The sequence below is a fragment of the Gallus gallus genome, chromosome 1, assembly GCF_016699485.2.
Source record: "Gallus gallus isolate bGalGal1 chromosome 1, bGalGal1.mat.broiler.GRCg7b, whole genome shotgun sequence".
Lineage (NCBI taxonomy): Eukaryota > Metazoa > Chordata > Aves > Galliformes > Phasianidae > Gallus > Gallus gallus.
Genome location: NC_052532.1, coordinates 14,418,952 through 14,438,583, shown reverse-complemented (window position 1 = coordinate 14,438,583; position 19,632 = coordinate 14,418,952). Strand labels below are relative to the sequence as shown.

Sequence of the window (19,632 nt, the reverse complement as noted above, 5' to 3'; positions counted from 1 at the left end):
TAAGCTACTGTGCTGTATTTGATGTGTTCTCCATGTCTTTTTTTTTTTTTTTTTTTGAGGCAGAGTAACTCTTCTGTATCTAAACCTCGTGTTATTTATTTCCTAAGCTTTCATTTGTTTCTGTCTACTTTCAGGTAAAGTGGTGACCAAAGAAAAAATCAAGGAAGCCAAAGAAGTGTATAGGGAGCACTTTCAAGATGATGTCTTCAATGAAAAGGGATGGAACTATATTCTGGAGGTAAAACTTTATGAAAATAGTACAAGATAAAGGATTTCTGAATCAACTATAAAATAGATATGGCAGTCTCTTCTTTAAACCAAGATATTTTAGCCATAATAGCAAAGAGTGGGTAAATGTAGCTTTTTATGTACAGTGTACAGGGATTGGTAGCTGTCCATCCTTTTGGATGACAGATATGGCTTTGCAGGAGATAAGGACTTATGGGTGCCATCAGTCAGGTTAGAGTAGGTAAGAGCTTGCTGACCAACCTCCATTTACAATTTCGTGCCTCGTGGTTGGTTGCATGATTTGTATTGCTGTCTGTAACTATTCATAGCTGTTGTAATTCTAATGCAGAAAGCATTACAACTTTTTGCATGTGTAAATAGTTCCAGAAAATGTGTAAATGTGTTTTGTTCAATTGTTTCCCAAGTTTTTTTTCAGAGATGCTTCAGTTCAACTCCATTATGAAATACAGGACTTGACACATAAATCCCTCCAAGTCTTTCCACGTTTTATCCTCTTTCTCTTTTGTTTGTAAATATGTCAGTCTTCAAGTAATTGCAAACATCTCTCTGTGTAAAACCAGTGTATTCAGACTAGTAGCATTCTTCAGAGCAGTTCTAATCACTGTGGATGAATTAAATACTAAGCCTCGTTGTGAATTCTAATGAATGATATTTGATGCTTGGAAACAATTTTTAGCCCTTTGAGTTTATTTTCCTATTGATACCCTGACTGAATGCATTTTATGGTGGCATCTGTTGGTAATCTGGAGAATCTGGTGTGCAGGAGAACCACTGTTCACAAAGACATGCAGAGATTCACAGAAGCCTCATCTCCTTCTGAAATAATGATAGATGTGAAATCGAACTGTATTCTTATTTGAGCTGTGTTACAGCTTGTGGACTGCTGTCCTCATGTGTTTAAAGTAATCTTGATCCCTCTTTCGCTAAACTGAATTGATAACTTGTTAATGCTGCACGTCTGTCCACACTGAGTTTTAACACTGTTTAACTAATCCCATTTCAATGCATGTTTTTGCCTCAGTCAAAACAGCCATTCCACATGCCCCCTGTGAGCACTGTGTGTCATTGCTCAGGTTTTCTTGCCAAAGCAGTTCATAGGAAAACAAATACGATTTCCTTTTGATCTTAGATGCGAATGTCTGTCGAACTGGAAGAGTATGTTCCCTTTGCATGCTTTATGCCCTTATGTGCACACTAAGACCTTTCTGCTCTTTGTAACTCTGTAAACCTACCACTGCTTGCTCTCTGGCTCTGTTATCTGATTTTTTTTGTGCTAAGTAAAGCATAGAGGAAAAATATTATGCATTTTGACCAAAATATGTACCAGATGTACTCAGCGTTTGCTGGGAAGGCACCTTATTTCAAGAGAGAAGCTGACTACCTAAAACATCTGAAAATGATGATACTCTACTTCTGTGATACAACCTTATTGCTTTTAATGGATAAAATCAACACCTAAGGGACTTCTAAGTCTCTTGGACTTTTTTTCTCTTAAGTATACTTCTATCTTCACTGAATCATTAGTGAATATTTTTGAGCCTTTTGGAAGGTCTTACTGTCCTTTATTAAACCACCACAGTCATCTCCAAGTCTGAAAAACCCAAAGCCTGTGTGGTGTATGAATGCAATTAGCTTCAGTGTATTGCACTTCAGAAGAAACTTTAACTGTAGTGTATAAGAGATTTTTCTTAAACGTGTTTTGGGTACTGGAGAATGTGTTGATAGTAGTTAAGAATCTGTATAATTTCTCTAAAGCTATGCAATTTTTGTTGCCTTTAAAGAAGTAGTATCTCATGTGAAGCTTTCTGTCAGAAAGTATTAATGTACAAAATGTTTTAAGTATTATTGGCTTATGTGGCAAAGCTGTTTCAGAAATTGCTGTTTTAGAGCTACTGTTCACCACTCTTTTGCAAAAGGTATATTCTATAGAATATTCAGTTTTTCAGGGATGAAAGACTGAATTTGACAGAAGAATGATACTTCAAAACTGGATTTTGTGTTTAGTGAATAGTTGAGGTGATAAAATGTTCTTTCACATAGATTCTAATAGATCCTACTCTAATAAATTAGCAAATCGCACATCTGTACCAAGCAAAACTACTATGGCTTTTTGAAGGCTTAGATAGCAGCTAAGCTTTCTTTCTTCCTTCAGGTTAAAGACACTGAAGAGAAATGAATACCTAATATTTCTTATTTCTGTGAATAGAGTCTATGTATTTTTAGGTAATATTTAATTCAATTTGCACAAGGAATGCAACTGAAAACCTTTGTTTGATTTGAGGCTTTGTCAGGAGACTCACAGACTGACTATTATCTACTGCAATCAAGTAAGAGGAGTAATATGTAACCTTCCTGTTGCCTAATGACATTGTTCTTTCTCACACAGAAATATGATGGCCATCTTCCTATAGAAATAAAGGCTGTTCCAGAGGGCTCTGTCATTCCCAGAGGAAATGTTCTCTTCACAGTAGAAAACACAGATCCAGAATGCTACTGGCTCACAAATTGGATTGAGGTCAGTCTTGGAAAGTTAGCATGGTTTGTTTGTTTGTTTTTTTTCTAAATAAAAATTAATGCACTTAAATTAAGGGTTGAATCCCATATTGCCTTAAGGGAAGTCTCTTGACAGCTTTCATTTCCTGCTTTAAATAAGCCTTGATTCTTTCTTTAGTGCTCATATGTAGACCTTTCTTCCCTACCTGGCAAGTGATTGTAATAATTTTATTGCAGTAGTTTCATTGTAAGGCAAAGAGGAGGAAGGGAGTTGTGTATGTCTGTAGCTTGGGAGCAATAACTCTTGAGATAGCTAGTATTACCCTGCCTTGTAAAGGTATTACAAAGACTAATTACTTTAACCTAAAGTAAACTGTTGGAGGCTTTCTGAATGGGTGATGAAAATAAATAGCCCTTTTTGTACCTGAGCGAATGTTTACTTAGGATTCAAAAATTCTGACTCAACGTGTGCCTAATAATGATTTGGGTTTTTGCTTTAGACTATTCTTGTTCAGTCGTGGTATCCGATCACGGTGGCTACAAATTCTAGAGAGCAGAAAAAGATTTTGGCCAAATACTTGCTGGAGACTTCTGGCAGCTTGGAGGGACTGGAGTATAAACTGCATGACTTTGGCTACAGGGGAGTTTCTTCACAAGAGGTAATACAGCTTTTCTAATAATCTGGGAAGTCTGATCTCAACTGTAAAGGGCAGCAGTGTGTATTCGTTAACAGTTGTAATTGTGTGCAACATTGAAATTGTGAATTCATAGACTGCTGTGCTTGGACTTACGTGGAGGAAGTGGATCTGGTCATGTGGAGTGTGTCTGAACTGCATCTGAGAATTAGACTGGGAGAGCTTTCTTCTTGGAAATTGGCTTTCCTGTGTAAATACATGAAGAGTGCATGGGTGAAAGAGGAACCGAGTCAGAGTTCTGCTCTTTCAGATTGGTGCTAGCCAGTAACTGATTTTAGGCTTCTATATTTGGCCTGGCAACTGAAAGCTGCATCTCTTTTCAGACTGCAGGAATAGGAGCTTCAGCCCATTTGGTGAACTTTAAAGGAACAGACACTGTAGCTGGAATTGCATTAATTAAGAAGTACTATGGAACAAAAGATCCAGTTCCGGGATATTCTGTTCCAGCTGCTGAACACAGGTAGGATTTTTGGCAATTAAAACTTTTTTTAATAGGAGAAGGTACATTCTGTTAAACTTACTCATCTTTGTATCTAGGAATGCGTTGGGTTTTTTTCACTTTAAAGGGAAGTGAAAGCTTCACTTCATCTTAAGCTGTTTCATTTATTCCGTACTGTATTTGACTGATGCAGATGATGAGGCTCAAGTTCTGTACTGACACCTCTGTACATTCTGGAGGCTCAGCAGTGGTGTGGCCGCTTTTAACTGTAGGTGTTCTTAAACTATAAACTTCCTAACAGAGTGAAGTAGAAGCTGATGATCCTGGTGGTTGGGTCCCTTCCAACTCACGTTATTATGTGATTCTAAATGTACAATTATTCTTAAAACGGAACCTGAAGGCTTACAGGTAAAAGATATTGAGGATAGATGTTATGAACTTCATGTTTACAGTTTTGTTTAAAATGAAATGAAAAAACATATGAAGTACAACTTTCCCACCATGTTTTCCCTGTTCTGAAGTTTCCTATCAGCATAACAGATTCAGCCAATAATGCAATCCTCTATTTGTTGTGAATGAATTTGAGAGTATGGAGTTCATCTCAAATGGGCATTTGAGATGAAGACCTCTGCTTTGATATTGGGATCTTCTACAGGGTCAGGAGTGAGTGCAAATCTTTGGATGTTATTTGGTCATTTACGTACTGAAATGACCACAAAGAAAGGAAAAGACCTCTGTTTTCTTAGCTAGTACAAAATGTAGTTCTTTTGAATAGAGGCTTTCATTCAGAATTGCAAGAAAGATAACAGAAAAGCTTACAGGAATAGTCCTAATAGGGTAGAGATCAGCTTTACAGGTACTGTTTCATTTCACTTTCTGGATCCTTGCTGTAATGCTGTTGTAGAACTGCTACTTGATGTAGAAGTAACAAAATTTGCCTGACACGTTTCTTGGCTTAACCCCACAATTGATTAAAAAAAAAAGATGGAGCCAAGTGACTTTAAAATTCTGTATCATGAAAGAAAACACGTGGAAACATCTTTTGCACAGTGTGTAGAAGTGGGTAGCGTGAGAGCATACAGTTTACACTGTCTTTTGTTTAAGTGTGTGCTGCCTGATGCAGACCAGTCTCTGTTTTCCAGCTGGTACACAAAGTGGCTCTTTGCAAGAGACCTGCATTTCTCCAGAATTGTTCTGCTGTTCCCCAGCCTCCAGTGTGAGGTGGTGCTGTGTGTGGTGCTTCCTTCTGGCATACCACCAGGGTTGTTCCTGTGACTGCCCCAGCCTCCTGGAAAGTCATTTTGTTTTCTCTCTTTGGTCCCGTGACCCAGGGCTCATCCGCTTAAAAGCTAATGCTACCATTTGGGGGGAAAAATTGCAATGCAAGTTAGTTCTTACTGCACACCTATGTTTTATACAAGCGTTTTATCTGTTCACACACAAGTTATTGATGTAAGTTGTGCCAACCACATACAGACGGCCTCTGCAGATCAGCTGGCATTCAGTAACTTGCTGCCTCTTTTAGCAACTCTGTTTCATGTGCTTGCCTGTACCCTTGTACCAAGGGTAATGCCCTGAGGCTCTTCTGGAAGAAGCTCTGTGATAGGGAACTTAGTGGTTTTCAATCGTTATCCAAAATAAATTTTAAAGAAGTTTTAAGATTCTTCTAATTTATGCTGCTAATTCTCTGCTTCCCATTTGATAGTCTGAAGTTGCCAGAGCAGATGGTCTGTTCTCGCATTTCTAATTCCTTAATTGTCTGAATTTCAGATCTAAGAGAAACTCTCACAAATAGAGAAAGTAAATGAGTTAAACTAGGTTACGTGTTAAAGAAGCTTCACATATCCAGTGTTTGTCTAAGCTGCCAGAGATGAATCCACGCTGCTGTTAGTTTATTTGCTATCCACGCAAGACAGAGCTCATAAGAACGTAATTTGTGCCGTCCTGTAATCACATTGCCTATTCTTATCTTGATTTATTTCTGTTAGGAGATGCAGAACGTGTGATTTAACACAAATGCTGCTCTAATGTGTTTTTCTTTTTTCAATTGACTTCACAGTACCATAACAGCTTGGGGGAAGGATCATGAAAAAGATGCTTTTGAACACATAGTGACACAGTTTTCTTCAGTGCCTGTATCTGTGGTTAGTGACAGCTACGACATTTATAATGCTTGTGAAAAAATATGGGGCGACGACTTAAGGCATATAATTGAAGGCCGAAGTCCAGAGGCACCACTCATTATTAGACCAGATTCTGGGAATCCCCTTGACACTGTTTTAAAGGTAACGCTTTAAGTTCTTTGTGTATGAGACTAGGAACGACAGTTGTTTGTTTTGTAACGACTGGCTGGCCAGTAAACATAATGTTCTACCTTAGTATACCTATGAAAAATCTAAACTTGTATCTCATTTAAGTATAGATATGGTGACTCCTTTGCAGTCTAAATTGCTTTGTTGTTTTCATTAAATGCATTCTTGCATACCATTTCTTGAGGCTTTTATAACAGTTACCAGTTTTGATCTTCTAATGACGCTGGAATGATTCATCCATTAGTAACAAAATTATTATTTCTCTTTTTTTTATTTGTATTAATACAAATGCCAGGCAGGTAAGGCTTCTTTCCTCCAAGATTAGGTGTCTTAGAGTCCTGTATTAGTATAATCTACCATTTTAAGGTGTAAATACAAGTTCAACACTCTTCTCCCTTCTGTAAGACTTGTATGTAAGTCAATGACAAGTGAAGTTTAAGTTGCAAACTACTTCTGGCTGTTGAGTTGTGTGCAGAATAGAATGGCAGTTGAAGTTTTTAAATAATGAAAGCTGTTGGTACCTCTGAATCTGAGCAGCTGTCCACACTGCTTTACGAAGTTTGAAAGATTTGGGGGATACTGTTATTCTCTCAAATCCATACAGCTTTAACACTTTTTTTTCCCCTTCTTTTGGGGCAAGTGACATATCACAAATAGGAACTTTGAATTGTCTTCATCGTAGCAAGTAAGAAAAATCCCATTGAAAGAGTTTCATTTGAGTTAGTGCTGGCTAAGAAAATTGTAGAAAACTGAAAGCCTCCTTCACCATCTTAAAGGTGATCAAAAAAAAAGAGCAGAATTGTCAGATGACATCTGAATGGCAATAAATGACAGCAACCAAAGAGAGAGAAGGGAAGCATGGATTGGATTAACTTTTGGGTACACGTTTATAAAGGCTTTATGGTCTATGACTGATTTAATCTAATGGCTTCTGCCACAATGGCTGGTGTGCATTTTGTTTGTGTGTCTATGTTAGATATATTTAAAACAGGATATCTGGATATGTTCGTGGATTTGTGCATTTTTGTTGCTTTAAGGAGTCAAATGTAGAAATTTGTTCCTTTACTGGAAGGGCAGTTTTTTACTTCTATTTTGAACCTTCTTTTCTGTAGGTCTTGGAGATCTTAGGGAAGAAGTTTCCCATTACAGAGAACTCTAAAGGCTACAAATTGCTGCCACCATATCTCAGAGTTATTCAAGGGGATGGTGTGGATATCAACACATTGCAAGAGGTGAGAGATCCTGTTCACGTGTCAGGGTGATACTGGCAATGTTGCTATTTAATCTGGAATCTGTTATGACTAGTCAGATGTTGCAGCTTCACTACTGACCCCTCCCTGCCCTTTGTCCTGGACACTGGCTGTGATATCCTCCTGTGTAAAACACATTCATTAAAACCCCACAGAGAGTAATTAAGATGCATTAACATCTAGAAGGCGTATCCTAATCTTAGTGTTGTAACCCTTCTGCTCGCACTGTCTTGTTTTTGTTTGCATTTGTCCTGCTAGTCAAACCTTATTCGGATAAAAAATCTGGCAGTGTTTGGTCCTATCATTGACACCTAAAGCATGCTGCATGATTGCTGTGCCAACTGGTTGGGTTCATTAGTTATGTATGCTCTGATGAGTGTTTGTACTTGGAATTTTGAAGGTGTGGGTTTTAAAGGTGATATTTTAAAAACAGAGGTAAGGGAGGTATGGAGTCTATTTGCTTGGTGACTAATAGAGTAAGGATTGTTGAAAGCCCAAATGAACAACAGATTAGGCTGTGGTCTGAGTCAAAGTGACCATGTTGGCCCATTGATGCCTGAATCTGGTAAATATACGTAATCTTTGAGTAATGACACTGAAGTGCCATTTCAGCAAGACAAAAGCTAGTTATTTAGTGGTTGCTGCATGCTAGAAGCTAGTTAAAACTTCACTGCTATTTGCTAGAAGGAGATTCTAGCAAATATAATGCAGATGAGGGAGATAAGTAAAAGGAGGAGGACTTGACCTTAATGTTTGTTCTGCGTTTTTCATATTTAACTCTATCAGACTTCAAAATCAGAAATATGTTGGATAAACTTAAGTCCAATAAAATTAATCTTCATGCTTATCTTAGCTTCTTAGGTTGATGCATCTTTAGATTCTTATTAACAAAAGTTGACTTTTACTGCTTCTCAAATTGGGAGTATGAGAGAAAGCAAGTTTAATTTCAAGCCAGCTAGGAAACATCTGCATATTTAACATGAATGCATCGTGTTAACCTCAACCATAGAACTGAGATATTTGTCACTCAAATCCAGAGAGTTCACACTGAGGTTGTTTGCTGACACGCCAGCCATAGTGCAGTCTTACACCACAGTTTTGTTCCTGCTCGCCACAGCCTTGAAAGCAAATCTTATTCCTGTAGCTTTCTGAGAATAGTCTGTGCTAATGTTCTCAAGAAGACAAAGCACAAGAAATAAGTCTTCTGGTTAGATTCTAAGAGAAGAGGCTTGATCAATAAACTTATTATTCTCAGCAATTTTAAAACAGAACTTGCCTAACAATAGCACCAAGTTGTAGTTAACATGTACTTGTGCCACAGACTCAGGAAAATCTGAATGAAAAAAAGTTGGGCCATTAATTCTTGTAGGAATTAATTGTAGTTCTTGTAGTTTTCATTTTGTCAGTTCTACTTGACAGAGTTCAAACAGGTGATGAGCCCATAGAGCATTGGTTGTATTCAAATAAAAGGTGATCAAGGGACTTGAGCACCTCTCATATGAGGAGGGACAGAGTGGATCTGTTCAGGTTGGAGAAGAGGAAGCTCAGGGGGATCTCATCAGTTTGTGTAAATGCCTGAAGGGAGAGTGCAAAAAAGACAGAGCAATACTGTTCAGTGGTGCCCAGTGACAGGACAAGAGGCAGTGGGCACAATGTGGAACACAGGAGGTGGTGTCTGAACATCAGAAAGCAGTTCTTTACTGTGCAGTGATGGAACACTGGCACAGGTTACCCAGAGGCTGCAGAGTCTCCTTGGAGGTCTTCCTAAGCCACCTGGTCGTGGCCCTGGGCACCCTGCTCTGAGTCTCCCTGCTTGGACAGGGGTTGGGCCAGATGGAATCAGAATTCCCTGCCAACCTCAGGCAGTCTGTGGGAATACCAAAACCATTATCTAAAGTTATTTATGTTGAAGGATAAAATGCACTGCTCCCAAAGTTCTGTAATAGAGCAGAAAAATAATTCCAGTAGCTAACGGGGGAGGATAAAAGGCAGAAGGAGCAATTCTTTGCTGATATTTTCCTCAAACTGTTGCTGACTGTGAGGAAACTCTTACCTGTAATATGTAGAAGCGGATAGAGGGTCCAGTTCCACAGGGCTCACAGAGTAGATACAACTCACTGCTGCTTAGCGCCCACCTTCTCATCTTGCCTGACTGTAATCTTGCTGTGCACCTCACATCAGCTTTGGTTGTTGAACTGCTGACCATTGAACTAATTTATGCCACAAATGTAGCAGCAAACTAACTTGGCTGAAAGGAATCAATTTTTTTTTCTGTTGTTTTAGTGAATGAAATTGTCCCATAGAACAGGATAATGATCACCAGCACAATACAAGAGAAACAAACTGTTGTCTTGAGCTGGAGGAGGCAGGAAAGGAGGAAAGCAACACTTCTAATTTGGCAGCGGCAAGTTATGTTGGAGCAAAAAGACCACAAGCTTGCAGCCTATTTTAGTCGTGTTTAAAATTTCATGGATTTTTCTTTCCTTCTATGTCAGCAAAACCTAGGTTACTATGCGGACTTGTGAAAGAATGCATAATAGCTTGCCTTTTAAAGAAAAAAAATGTTGAAATATAATTCATACTTTTTTAAAAAGGAGTTTACATAAACAAACCCAAGTACACTGTTGTGGCCTTTTTTTTCCCCTCTAAACCCCTATGGAGGTGATCATTCTAATTATTCCTTATCAGCCTTTGATTCTCGGCATGACCAGTTATGGATCTGGTGAGAGGTAATGGGTATAACAGGAAAGCTAGAATGAGAAATTGCAGATCAGTCTCGTGTAACTAGATGAAAGAAAAATATAGAAAACAACTCAGTATAAACTGGATTTTAAAATTCTTTGTTTTAATAGGGAGTGCTGGTAGAACAGGTAAGGAACCTTTTCTGACTTTCTTCTAGTATTTTCACTTTAAAAATCATTCCAATCTGCTAACTCCACAATATACTACACTTTCAAAGGACTTCCTTTTGAACATTCAATTTCCAGATGTCTTTAAATGGTTGTAAAGAAAGAAAATCCTCTAACCTGGAGTCATAATTGTTAATCATGCTCGTAATGGTCAGCAGGAGGTGGTCAAAACCTTAACACCAGAACTGTTCTTTATATAGGTTTGAAAATGTGAGGCAATAAATTGTCCTCTATCGGTTTTTCCTTGGGGGAGGCTTCAGAACAGAAGGATAGAACTGGATCAGAGTCCAGGTGGGGTTTACCAACATTTGCCTTATCAAAAGACAGCAATAAATAAGCAGAGTCCACATGTATGAGTCAAGGCTAGTTTCTTTCTGTCTTACTGGGTTTTTATGCAAGATGAGATGAGAGATGAAAGTCCTCTTTATTATCCTTTCTTTGTTATGTACAGAAACTTCTGAAGTGCATCAGGGAGAATTGTATTTACACTGTAACGATCTTAAACCCTTTGTCCTACATTGATACTCCTTTTAAAACTGCTTCCAGGAGAACCTAATCACCTGGAAATACACGTTCCTTTTGTACAGGGTTGCTGTCGGGAAGGATGTGATAACTACTACTAAATTGCACAGGATTTTCACACACAGAGGCACTATTTACTCAAGATCTAGAGTTTTGGAAGGGTTCCTTCTTTAGGCATAGGTCATGGGAGTGGGGCCTGAGAGTCCTTCTGCTTGCTTTCTTGGATGAGGCTGAGTAAGCAGCTACCATTAGATTGAGGAAAGCCTACTGTAAGATCTCTATGGAATAAATCTCTGTTAAATATCTTGTGGAAGATGTTCAAGATATTCCCTCACAGTTAGGTCTCTGAAAGCAAAAGCAAATGCTCGTAGGTGGGTTTTTGTTGGGTTGTTGTTATTTTGTGGGTTTTTTTTCTTGTAGTTAGGATCTGGGGCTTCTGGCTGATGGCAAGTTAAATATGAGCCAGCAGTGTGCCCTGGCAGCCCAGAAAGCCAACCATACCATGGGTAAGGTTGAGTATCCATTGAGACAGTCTACATGTGACTAAATGGATAAATAAAATACTCATACTTTGTTTACGTTAGCTACCCATTTACTACTATCTGAAAGCTGTTGCTTCTTCCCACCCCGACTCCCTTCCTTTGGAAAGCTTCATTTTACCTTAGCTGTCTCTAAAAGAAATGACTTAACATCAGCAGCTCCTGGAACAGTTGTTATTTGTTACTGTGGTATTTCTTTTTGATGCAAGAGGCTGAGCATGCACAAAAAATTACCAGATTTCTCATGATACTGGTTTATGAAACTGCACTGTTGCCCATGGGTTATATCCTTCCATTTTGCTCCTCAGCTTCCTTTTATCTGTATGGATGGGCCTTCGCTATTTCACCAACTCTGAAGCTTTCACTTCCACTTTTATTAGTGAAATATTTAGGAGATATGAGTTCAAACATTCTAACTGGGGCTGTCCCTGTCTTTTTAGCCTTATGTAAAGGTAACAAGTCATGGAAACAAATCTTGGCCATCTATGAGTGCAGCTAAACTAGCACCTGTGACTCCAGGCTAGGGGATGTCATGTTTGTGTGGATACAATGGGATGAGGGGAATGCTGTAGTAAGCTTCAAATTGACTGTCGATACCACTGCAGTTCACGTTGATCTCTATCTGCCTGAGAAGGTGCCAAAATATGTTTTGAGCAGCTTTATGCATCTCCATTTGTAAACTGCTGCTCTTAATTCTAGACAATGCAATTTCTAAGTTTTATTTTTAAGTGAACCCCTGCATGCCAAGTATTGACAGGATTGTTATGTACATCTCCTGGAAACTGAATGTTAGTTGGTTCAATTGTTTGTAAAAAGCATCTTGTTTAAGTAGTATGTTACTTTAATGGAAAAATAGCATGGCCTAAGAGCATATTCTGTCACAATTTTCTTTTTATCATTAGATTGTGGAGGGAATGAAGAAGAATAAATGGAGTATTGAAAATATTGCCTTTGGATCTGGTGGAGCTTTGTTGCAGAAGCTAACTAGAGATCTCTTAAACTGTTCCTTCAAATGTAGCTACGTGGTAACCAACGGTCTTGGGGTATGTCTTGTACTACATCTACCATTATGTTTTCAGCAGGGGCCTCCCCACCTGACAAACGTCATACCTCCTGTTAGATTTCTGCCATCTACATAAGGTACACAACTCCAACAAAGCCCAATGTTCTTCTGATTCCAGGTAAACGTCTTCAAGGATCCGGTAGCTGATCCAAACAAAAGGTCAAAGAAAGGCCGACTGTCTTTGCATAGGACACCTGCTGGAGATTTTGTGACACTTGAAGAAGGAAAGGGAGATCTTGAAGAGTATGGCCAGGTATGAATTTTGAAGGCTTGTTACATCATTCTTCATGCAGGAGTAAACTGGAAGAAAAAAGTTAAAAACAAATTGTGAAATTGTATTTTTCTTCAACTTCTGTCTCAATACTTCAGAAGTACTAAAAATTCAGTAACAGTAAAATGAAGTAAAATAGAAGGATATGAAATGATTGGAGAGCCTCCAAAAGGGGGCAACAAAGATGGTAAAAGGTCTAGAGGGCAAGACACTGATCCTTCTGGGCCCCTTCCCACTTGAGATGTTCTACGAGAATATTATGCACGCCAAGCACTTCTGTATGAGCCGTGTTCTGCAATTCAAGTAACATCCTGATGTGGAGGGGGGAGAAAGATGGATTTTATTAAACTTGTATCTGCTTTCCAATTTGAGATTTGTCAAACTGTTCCTTCAGGTGTTCGTGTTCTGTGTCTGGAGTTTCCCAGTTTTCAAAGATGTAAATTAATCCACAGATTCAGTTTCCTTGTTAATTCTTTGCAATTGCAAAATTAAGTGCTATTTCAGTAAAATAAACATGATGTTTAGGCCAGTCTCCAGGCTTTCAGCTGGAAATCTCTTTAATTTTTCATTGTACGAGCAATAAACTGTTTAACTGCATGCTTCTTCCTGAATTAAGAGGCTTGAAAATAAGCGAGCTATCAAATTGCACTTCAGCCATTAAAAGCTGGAAGATTCTTGAGTTTTCTGGTACTTGGAGACACATTTCTGTGCTACAAGGCAGAGGAATACTACCAGGCACACAGTTTTATGCAACAGTAATCATATAACTACCATCTCTGAGAAATTTAAACACAGAAAGCAAACAAACTTCATAGCTCTGGATGCAGAGACCTAAGAAACAGACTCTCTGTCTGGAAGTATGATGATAGGGCAAGTGATAATGGTTTTACACTAAAAGAGGGGAGGTCTAGATTAGTAAAATGCTCTGAGAGTTGAGAAATCTCTTCAACTCAGTCATAAGACTTGGGGCCTGAAATAAGGCAGTATATGGTTCCTTCATTTTTGACAGGTGAAATGATTCATAAAGATGTTTTCTTTAATGGGATGTCAGAGGGGGCTGTGTATGTGGTACGGGTTCTATGGCTCCCTGGGAAATGATGGGGAAGTGCACTCTTCTGTAGGCCCTGTTTCCCTAAAGCTGTGGGTCGATGTGACAGGTCAGCAGGCACAGCAGCTGCCTGACATTGCTTTATGCTAACTCTTCTGCACAAAGCTCTGCTTATTGCTCTTTCAGTGTGCTGTTTGTGAGCACTTCTTGATGTGCTGTTTCACAGAATTTTTATGCAAAGGGGACTGACTATCAAGAAAGATATCTTTGATAGTTGGTATATAGAAAATAAAGACTTCATCTAAATATCTGTAGTGGAATTGTACGTAAGATTTGGCTGGTGTCTCCTCTCCTAGCTAATCTAGCAGAGTCTATTTAGCTTATGTTGTTCCTGTCTTTGGCCAGAGGTAGACAGCTGACTTCAGGGACTACTTAGCACTACGCTTCAGTCTGTGTGTAGGGTAGCTTAAATCCTTTCTTCTGTGTGGTAGTGAGAGATAGCAGAAGGTGAAAGGATATCGTGGCAGCCACGAGCTCTAGTCTCATCAGTCTTGATTTGGGTCCTCGCAATTGAGTTTGTATGTAATTTGTGTAACCTGTGTTGTTTGTTCATTGACCAAATCCGCATCGCTAAATCAATGGTGTTTCTTGCAGGATCTCCTTCATACGGTATTTAAGAACGGGAAAGTAACGAAGTCATACTCATTTGATGAAGTAAGGCAAAATGCCAGGCTGAAGAACAGTGAACTAGAAACGGCGTCTCACTAAGTTTCATTCCATGTCTGTGTATGTGTGTAACAAGTATGTACTGCATAGCTACTGGATTTACTGTACAGATTTGTGTGTTTGTGTTTTATGACATTGTAGCCAAATTATTTGTTGGTTTATGGACATACTGCCCTATCTTTTGCCAGCCTTTAGAAAAGATAAAATCAGGAAACGGTACTTAACGTTGTAAAACATATTTAATGCTAAAGTGTGCTTTTTAGGGCCCTTTGCCAGTAGTGATTCAATCTGGTATTGATCTTTTCACAAATGAGACAGAGCTGAACTTTTTTATATATAACAGAATATCACAAAATGGATTTACATAAAATTATCATGATTGCTTTATGTTTATATTTAACTTGTATTTTTGTACAAACAAGATTGTGTAAAATATATTTAAAGTTTCAATAAGTAAGTCTTTCCAACTTTTCATGATTTTTATGAGCACAGACTTTCAAGAAAATATTTGGTGGGGGGGGAGAATCCATTGCCTTTTGTCCATTAATCAGCAAATAAAACACGGCCTTAAAGTTTGTTGTGACATTGTACCATTTGACGACTGAATCAGGACTCGTATCTCCTTAAGATCCTCTAGAATTGCTGACCTCACCGTTTCTTGTAGTTGTCTGTATGAGTTAATCTGCATCGAAAGAAATTGACTGTTCTTTTTAGAAGGTTTAGGTACTTACCGGCCTTGCTGGCGCAGTAAGGTATGTAAATGGAATGCCAAATTTGAAAGGATTCTCTACTGCAACTTAACTTGCCAGGTCTCTCCCACTTGGCATATGCACCTCAATATTTTAAGAGTAAAGTTTTTAAGAGATCTCCTCTTCCACTATAGAATATATGTGTAAAATATTGAAATATGGAAGCGGTGTATTTTAAAGTAATTACACTTCTGGTTTATTTTTCATATACTGTAAGTGACATGACTTTAAAGCAGAATACTGGACTCAGTAGTGCACTTTTTTACTTTTTTGTATTTTTTTCATTGATTTGCCTTTTGTCAGACTGGATGTTAAATTGTAAAAAAATGTTTAACTATTTTTGTTAACAACTTTAATAAAACTTTATGCTTAGCCAAACTCCTCCACGAATGGCAGAGCTGTTTCCCCTTCTCCCCCATCTCACCGGGGCGAGGAGGGGCTTTCATTTTGCAGAGGGTAACTGTAAGCAGTGTTTGAGAGACTTCTGAAGTGTCTGCACTCGATTGTACGAGCTCTCTGCATATGCTTGATTTAAATATCTGCTGGAAAACAAAACTGTTGAGGATTTCATTTGAGAAGCTATGTAGTAACCTCTGAAATGTTAGTGCTGTAGGCTGGCTCTCGCTACAGAAGGAATACCTCCCTTACTTAAAAACAACAGCAAAAGCAAATGGCTTCTGTATTTTAATGATCAACTATCGATGACTTCATGTACTGATATAATTAATGCTTCTAATTAGGAAATGATGTTAAAGGAAAATGTTAGAGGTCCTCTGAAATCACTTAAGCCTACAAAAGTTACACGAAAGATGCATTTAAAGGAAGATTGAAAAGCCATACTTGATTGTTTTTATTCTCTCACCAAAAAGGGCCACATCAAAGCATTCAGAATCTTTCTAGGGTTTGTGGTGAAGATATTTATGCCCGGTCTCAATAGTTCTTGTTCATAAAAACTTGTTTTCCACTCTTAGTGTATGTAATTATACATTTAAGTGATGTATTGTTTCAAAAATAGCGCTTTAGTAAAACTTTAAATGCTGACCTTTCACACCGAGGAACTACCTTCCCTTTGCTATTAGTGATACTGTTTGTATTTGGCCAAGAAGGGGTTTAAATCTGGACTTGGTACCAATAGCAGGTAAATAGTACAGAGCCTATTTCCCTCCTCCACACGTGTAATAGGGAATTTTATGATGTACAGTTAAAAAAAAGTAAATGCTGCTTTCATTCTGTACCAATAAAAGTTTTGATAACTATGAACTACCCATAACTGATATTTTTGTATTTGGGAACTGAGGATATGCTGTGGAAGCACTGTTTTCTTTTGTATCACAATGTGCATCAGTATTTGTTCAGTGTTGTCTAAAGTGTAGCTTGCTCGTTGGAGTCTTAAAGCAAATTCTGTGTGTGCGTGTGTGTGTGTGTGTGTGCACGTCACTCTCGGAAGTTGTCGTGTCACCATCTTGGTAAATGCTGATATGTTTCAGAAGAGGGGACTTGGGGAGAGCAACACCCGGTGCTATTCAGACCTAAATACGCGTTTCTGTGTTTAACAGTTTGTTGTTTTGGGCATCAAGGAGTTGACAGAAGTTACTGCAGTGCTTAAACCATACAGTATCCTAATTCCTTCACTTAAAAAACAAACAGCATGTTTAAGCTTGCTTTAAATTACTAGGTTTGTAGTCATCGATATATTTTAATTACCCCCATTTCATAATATAACACAGTATTTGTATTTAAAAATAGGAACTGGGAGTTTTGTGTTAATACTTTATTTGTAACCATATTTAGCATAAGAAATGGATTTTATAAAACTATTTTTCTTGAACTGCATGATTATGAAAAGATGTTTTTCTTTTTTCCTACTTTGAAAGATGGGAGGAGAGAATAGAAGAGTACTTCACTGTTTGGATTGCCAAAATCAAAACTAAGTTGAAACATTTTTTTTTTCCTGTAGGTTTTTACATTCCTTCTTAACCTGTTTTGTGAGAATAAATATTCCTCACTTAAATCCTCTGTTAAAGTAATTCTAATGTACTTGGCATCAAATACCAGTATGTAATACACATGGAAATAAAGTTTAGTTCTGGCAGTGAAAATAAGAGCCATTTGCCTGTGTCTTAAAGTTGTGATGTTGGGCATCAGACTTCATTTGTGCGCTCTTTGTTGCCGAGCAGATGGGAGCATAGCTGTGCTGTCACAGTCCGCTGTAGAAGAGCTGCTCTGACAGCGGCCGTGCAGTGTGTGGCCAACTTTGCTCTAAAGAAGAGAAGGAAAACTGAACTCTCCTTCCTTTTCAGTATCTTTCTTGCAGAGCGTGAGCGTGTCCGTGGTTCAGTATCGTGTGTGTTGTGCTTAAAGAGCATAGAATCACAGAATGGCCTGGGTTGAAAAGGACCACAGTGATCATAGAGGTTTCAACCCCCCTGCTATGTGCAGGGTCGCCAACCACCAGACCAGACTGCCCAGAGCCATATCAAGCCTGGCCTTGAATGCCTCCGGGGATGGGGAAGATGAAGCACTTGTGATTGGGTTCGCTATAAGGTCTTATCCACTGTCTACATTTCACGTAATCCTTTCTCAAATAAAGATTTATTATTTAATTTTCACACGGACATGTGAAAATGCTTTGGTATCTATCAAAAATACCATCTCTTAGTAGAGAGAATAGCTCCAGTCCCTTTGAGCAGGATTTTCATAATTGGAAGAAAGTGCACTTTTACTTCCTACGAACTTTAAATGGCAAAATGTCCCTTAAATGCAATCTGTAATAGGAGTGTAAAGATTATTTCTTTTTATTTGTTGCCTGTCTCTTCACATCACACTGAAATACAAGGAAGGGCACCTGTAGCCTGCAGCAATGGCCTTGCTGATACTTAATTAATGGTAGTTGTATCCCTGTGCAATACTGTGTGCTTCTGCTTGTCCAGGAGAGTCCCAACACCATCCTGTAGACACGTACCTGCTCTGAAGCTTGTGAGCAGCTTAGTGCCAGGTGATCCCCTTGACTTAAACATGACAGACAGAGGCAAGTTATGGGGGGAACTCCATAGTGCCTCCTGAGGAACTTAGCCAGCAGAAGTAACAAAACACTGACCTTGAAGATACTCCATAAAGTCATGCCCAGTGAAAGCACAACTGCTCCATAGATACCATGTTTTTTTTTCCCCTCTTTTTACTGATAGCACAGCCAACCTTGTTAATGATTTAAAAACACCCATTGCATTTATCTAAAATACTTCTTTTTATGGGAAGAGATGAAAAACATGCAGCCATAGAGCTCCTCCAAAAGCCCTTTTCCTGTAGCATTATTTTTGCTGGTTTCTGCTGTAAGACAACGCAGAGCAATTCCAAGGATTTGGGAGTGAAGGCCGTAGGGTTCTTCACAAGTCATGTAATTTATTCAATAGCATTTCCTTACAGCTCTTTATCTGAGTACTCATAACTGCTTTTTAAATGCAATTCTTAAACGTTTCAATTTATGGTGAGGTTTCCTAAATGCAGGACTGAAGTTCTCTATCCCACTCCTGGCCGAAGCGGGAGGGAAGAGCCCATCACACCTCCAGCAATGTTTGTATTTCCCCCTCCTGCAGATGTTCCGAGGAGGAGGGCGGGAGCAGAACTCCATTGCTGGTTTACATCTGAGAAAAAAAGTCAGAACATTTGGACTGTACGAGTTTTCCTCCAGCGATTGGGATTGTATCTATCTGAAACAACGTGGTTTCCGGATCTCTGTGCGCAATTACACAAGCATACTTCAATTGATCTGCTTATTTAACTTTGCATTTTCTCATGTTTCGTTGATGACCACTGTGAGTTCTGGTGATTCAGTTCTTGGCAGTTTGCTTGTGGTGTCCCTCTTCATTGCAGGGCGGTTGGACTACACGATCTTTAAAGGTCCCTTCCAACTCTACGGATTCTGCGATTCTATGACAAGGAGACTTATTTTCTGATGATTGAGTATCCCTATCACCGAAAGATTAATAAAAATACTACTTTCACGTCACGGGTGAATTGTGAGAACTCTAAGCCTTGTAAGGCTTCCTTTCATTCTAAGAAAAAGTGAAGACTATCAGTCTTGAACTTCCTTCCCTTTTCCGCAAAAGGGAAAAGAGGAGAGCTGTTTTCTGAGGGTCATTGTTGTGCAGTTTCCTCAGCTGACTGAAGCAGCAGCAAAAAGCACACTTCCCTTTGACGGAGTTTTCCATGTTCCAAAAAATGCTACCCTGGTTTATGCATAAGGAATTGCAGCTTGGTTTTTGGTGTCAGAAGGATGGGCTATCCTGCAATTTAAGAGGATAAACTGTGGGTTAAATGGCTTTGGGTAGGGATATGTCCGTAAATCACAGAAGGGTCAGAGCTTGACA

The 19,632-nt window shown here is 38.8% G+C and overlaps 1 protein-coding gene across 2 annotated transcripts in view; it reads left to right on the top strand.

Moving 5' to 3' along the window:
- NAMPTP1 (nicotinamide phosphoribosyltransferase pseudogene 1) overlaps positions 1 to 16,525 on the top strand; it is a 28,274-nt gene extending 11,749 nt beyond the window's left edge. The window contains exons 3-12 of one of the 2 annotated variants that reach the window (XM_015275716.4): positions 135 to 238; positions 2,636 to 2,764; positions 3,243 to 3,401; positions 3,761 to 3,897; positions 5,936 to 6,161; positions 7,301 to 7,420; positions 10,291 to 10,308; positions 12,311 to 12,451; positions 12,590 to 12,724; positions 14,445 to 16,525. In XM_015275716.4, the coding sequence (XP_015131202.1) occupies positions 135 to 238; positions 2,636 to 2,764; positions 3,243 to 3,401; positions 3,761 to 3,897; positions 5,936 to 6,161; positions 7,301 to 7,420; positions 10,291 to 10,308; positions 12,311 to 12,451; positions 12,590 to 12,724; positions 14,445 to 14,558 (1,283 nt within the window). In that variant the 3' untranslated portion in view covers positions 14,559 to 16,525. The remainder of the gene's footprint in view (positions 1 to 134; positions 239 to 2,635; positions 2,765 to 3,242; positions 3,402 to 3,760; positions 3,898 to 5,935; positions 6,162 to 7,300; positions 7,421 to 10,290; positions 10,309 to 12,310; positions 12,452 to 12,589; positions 12,725 to 14,444) is intronic. The other variant, NM_001030728.2, reaches the window with a different exon arrangement.
- Positions 16,526 to 19,632: the final 3,107 nt, after the last annotated feature.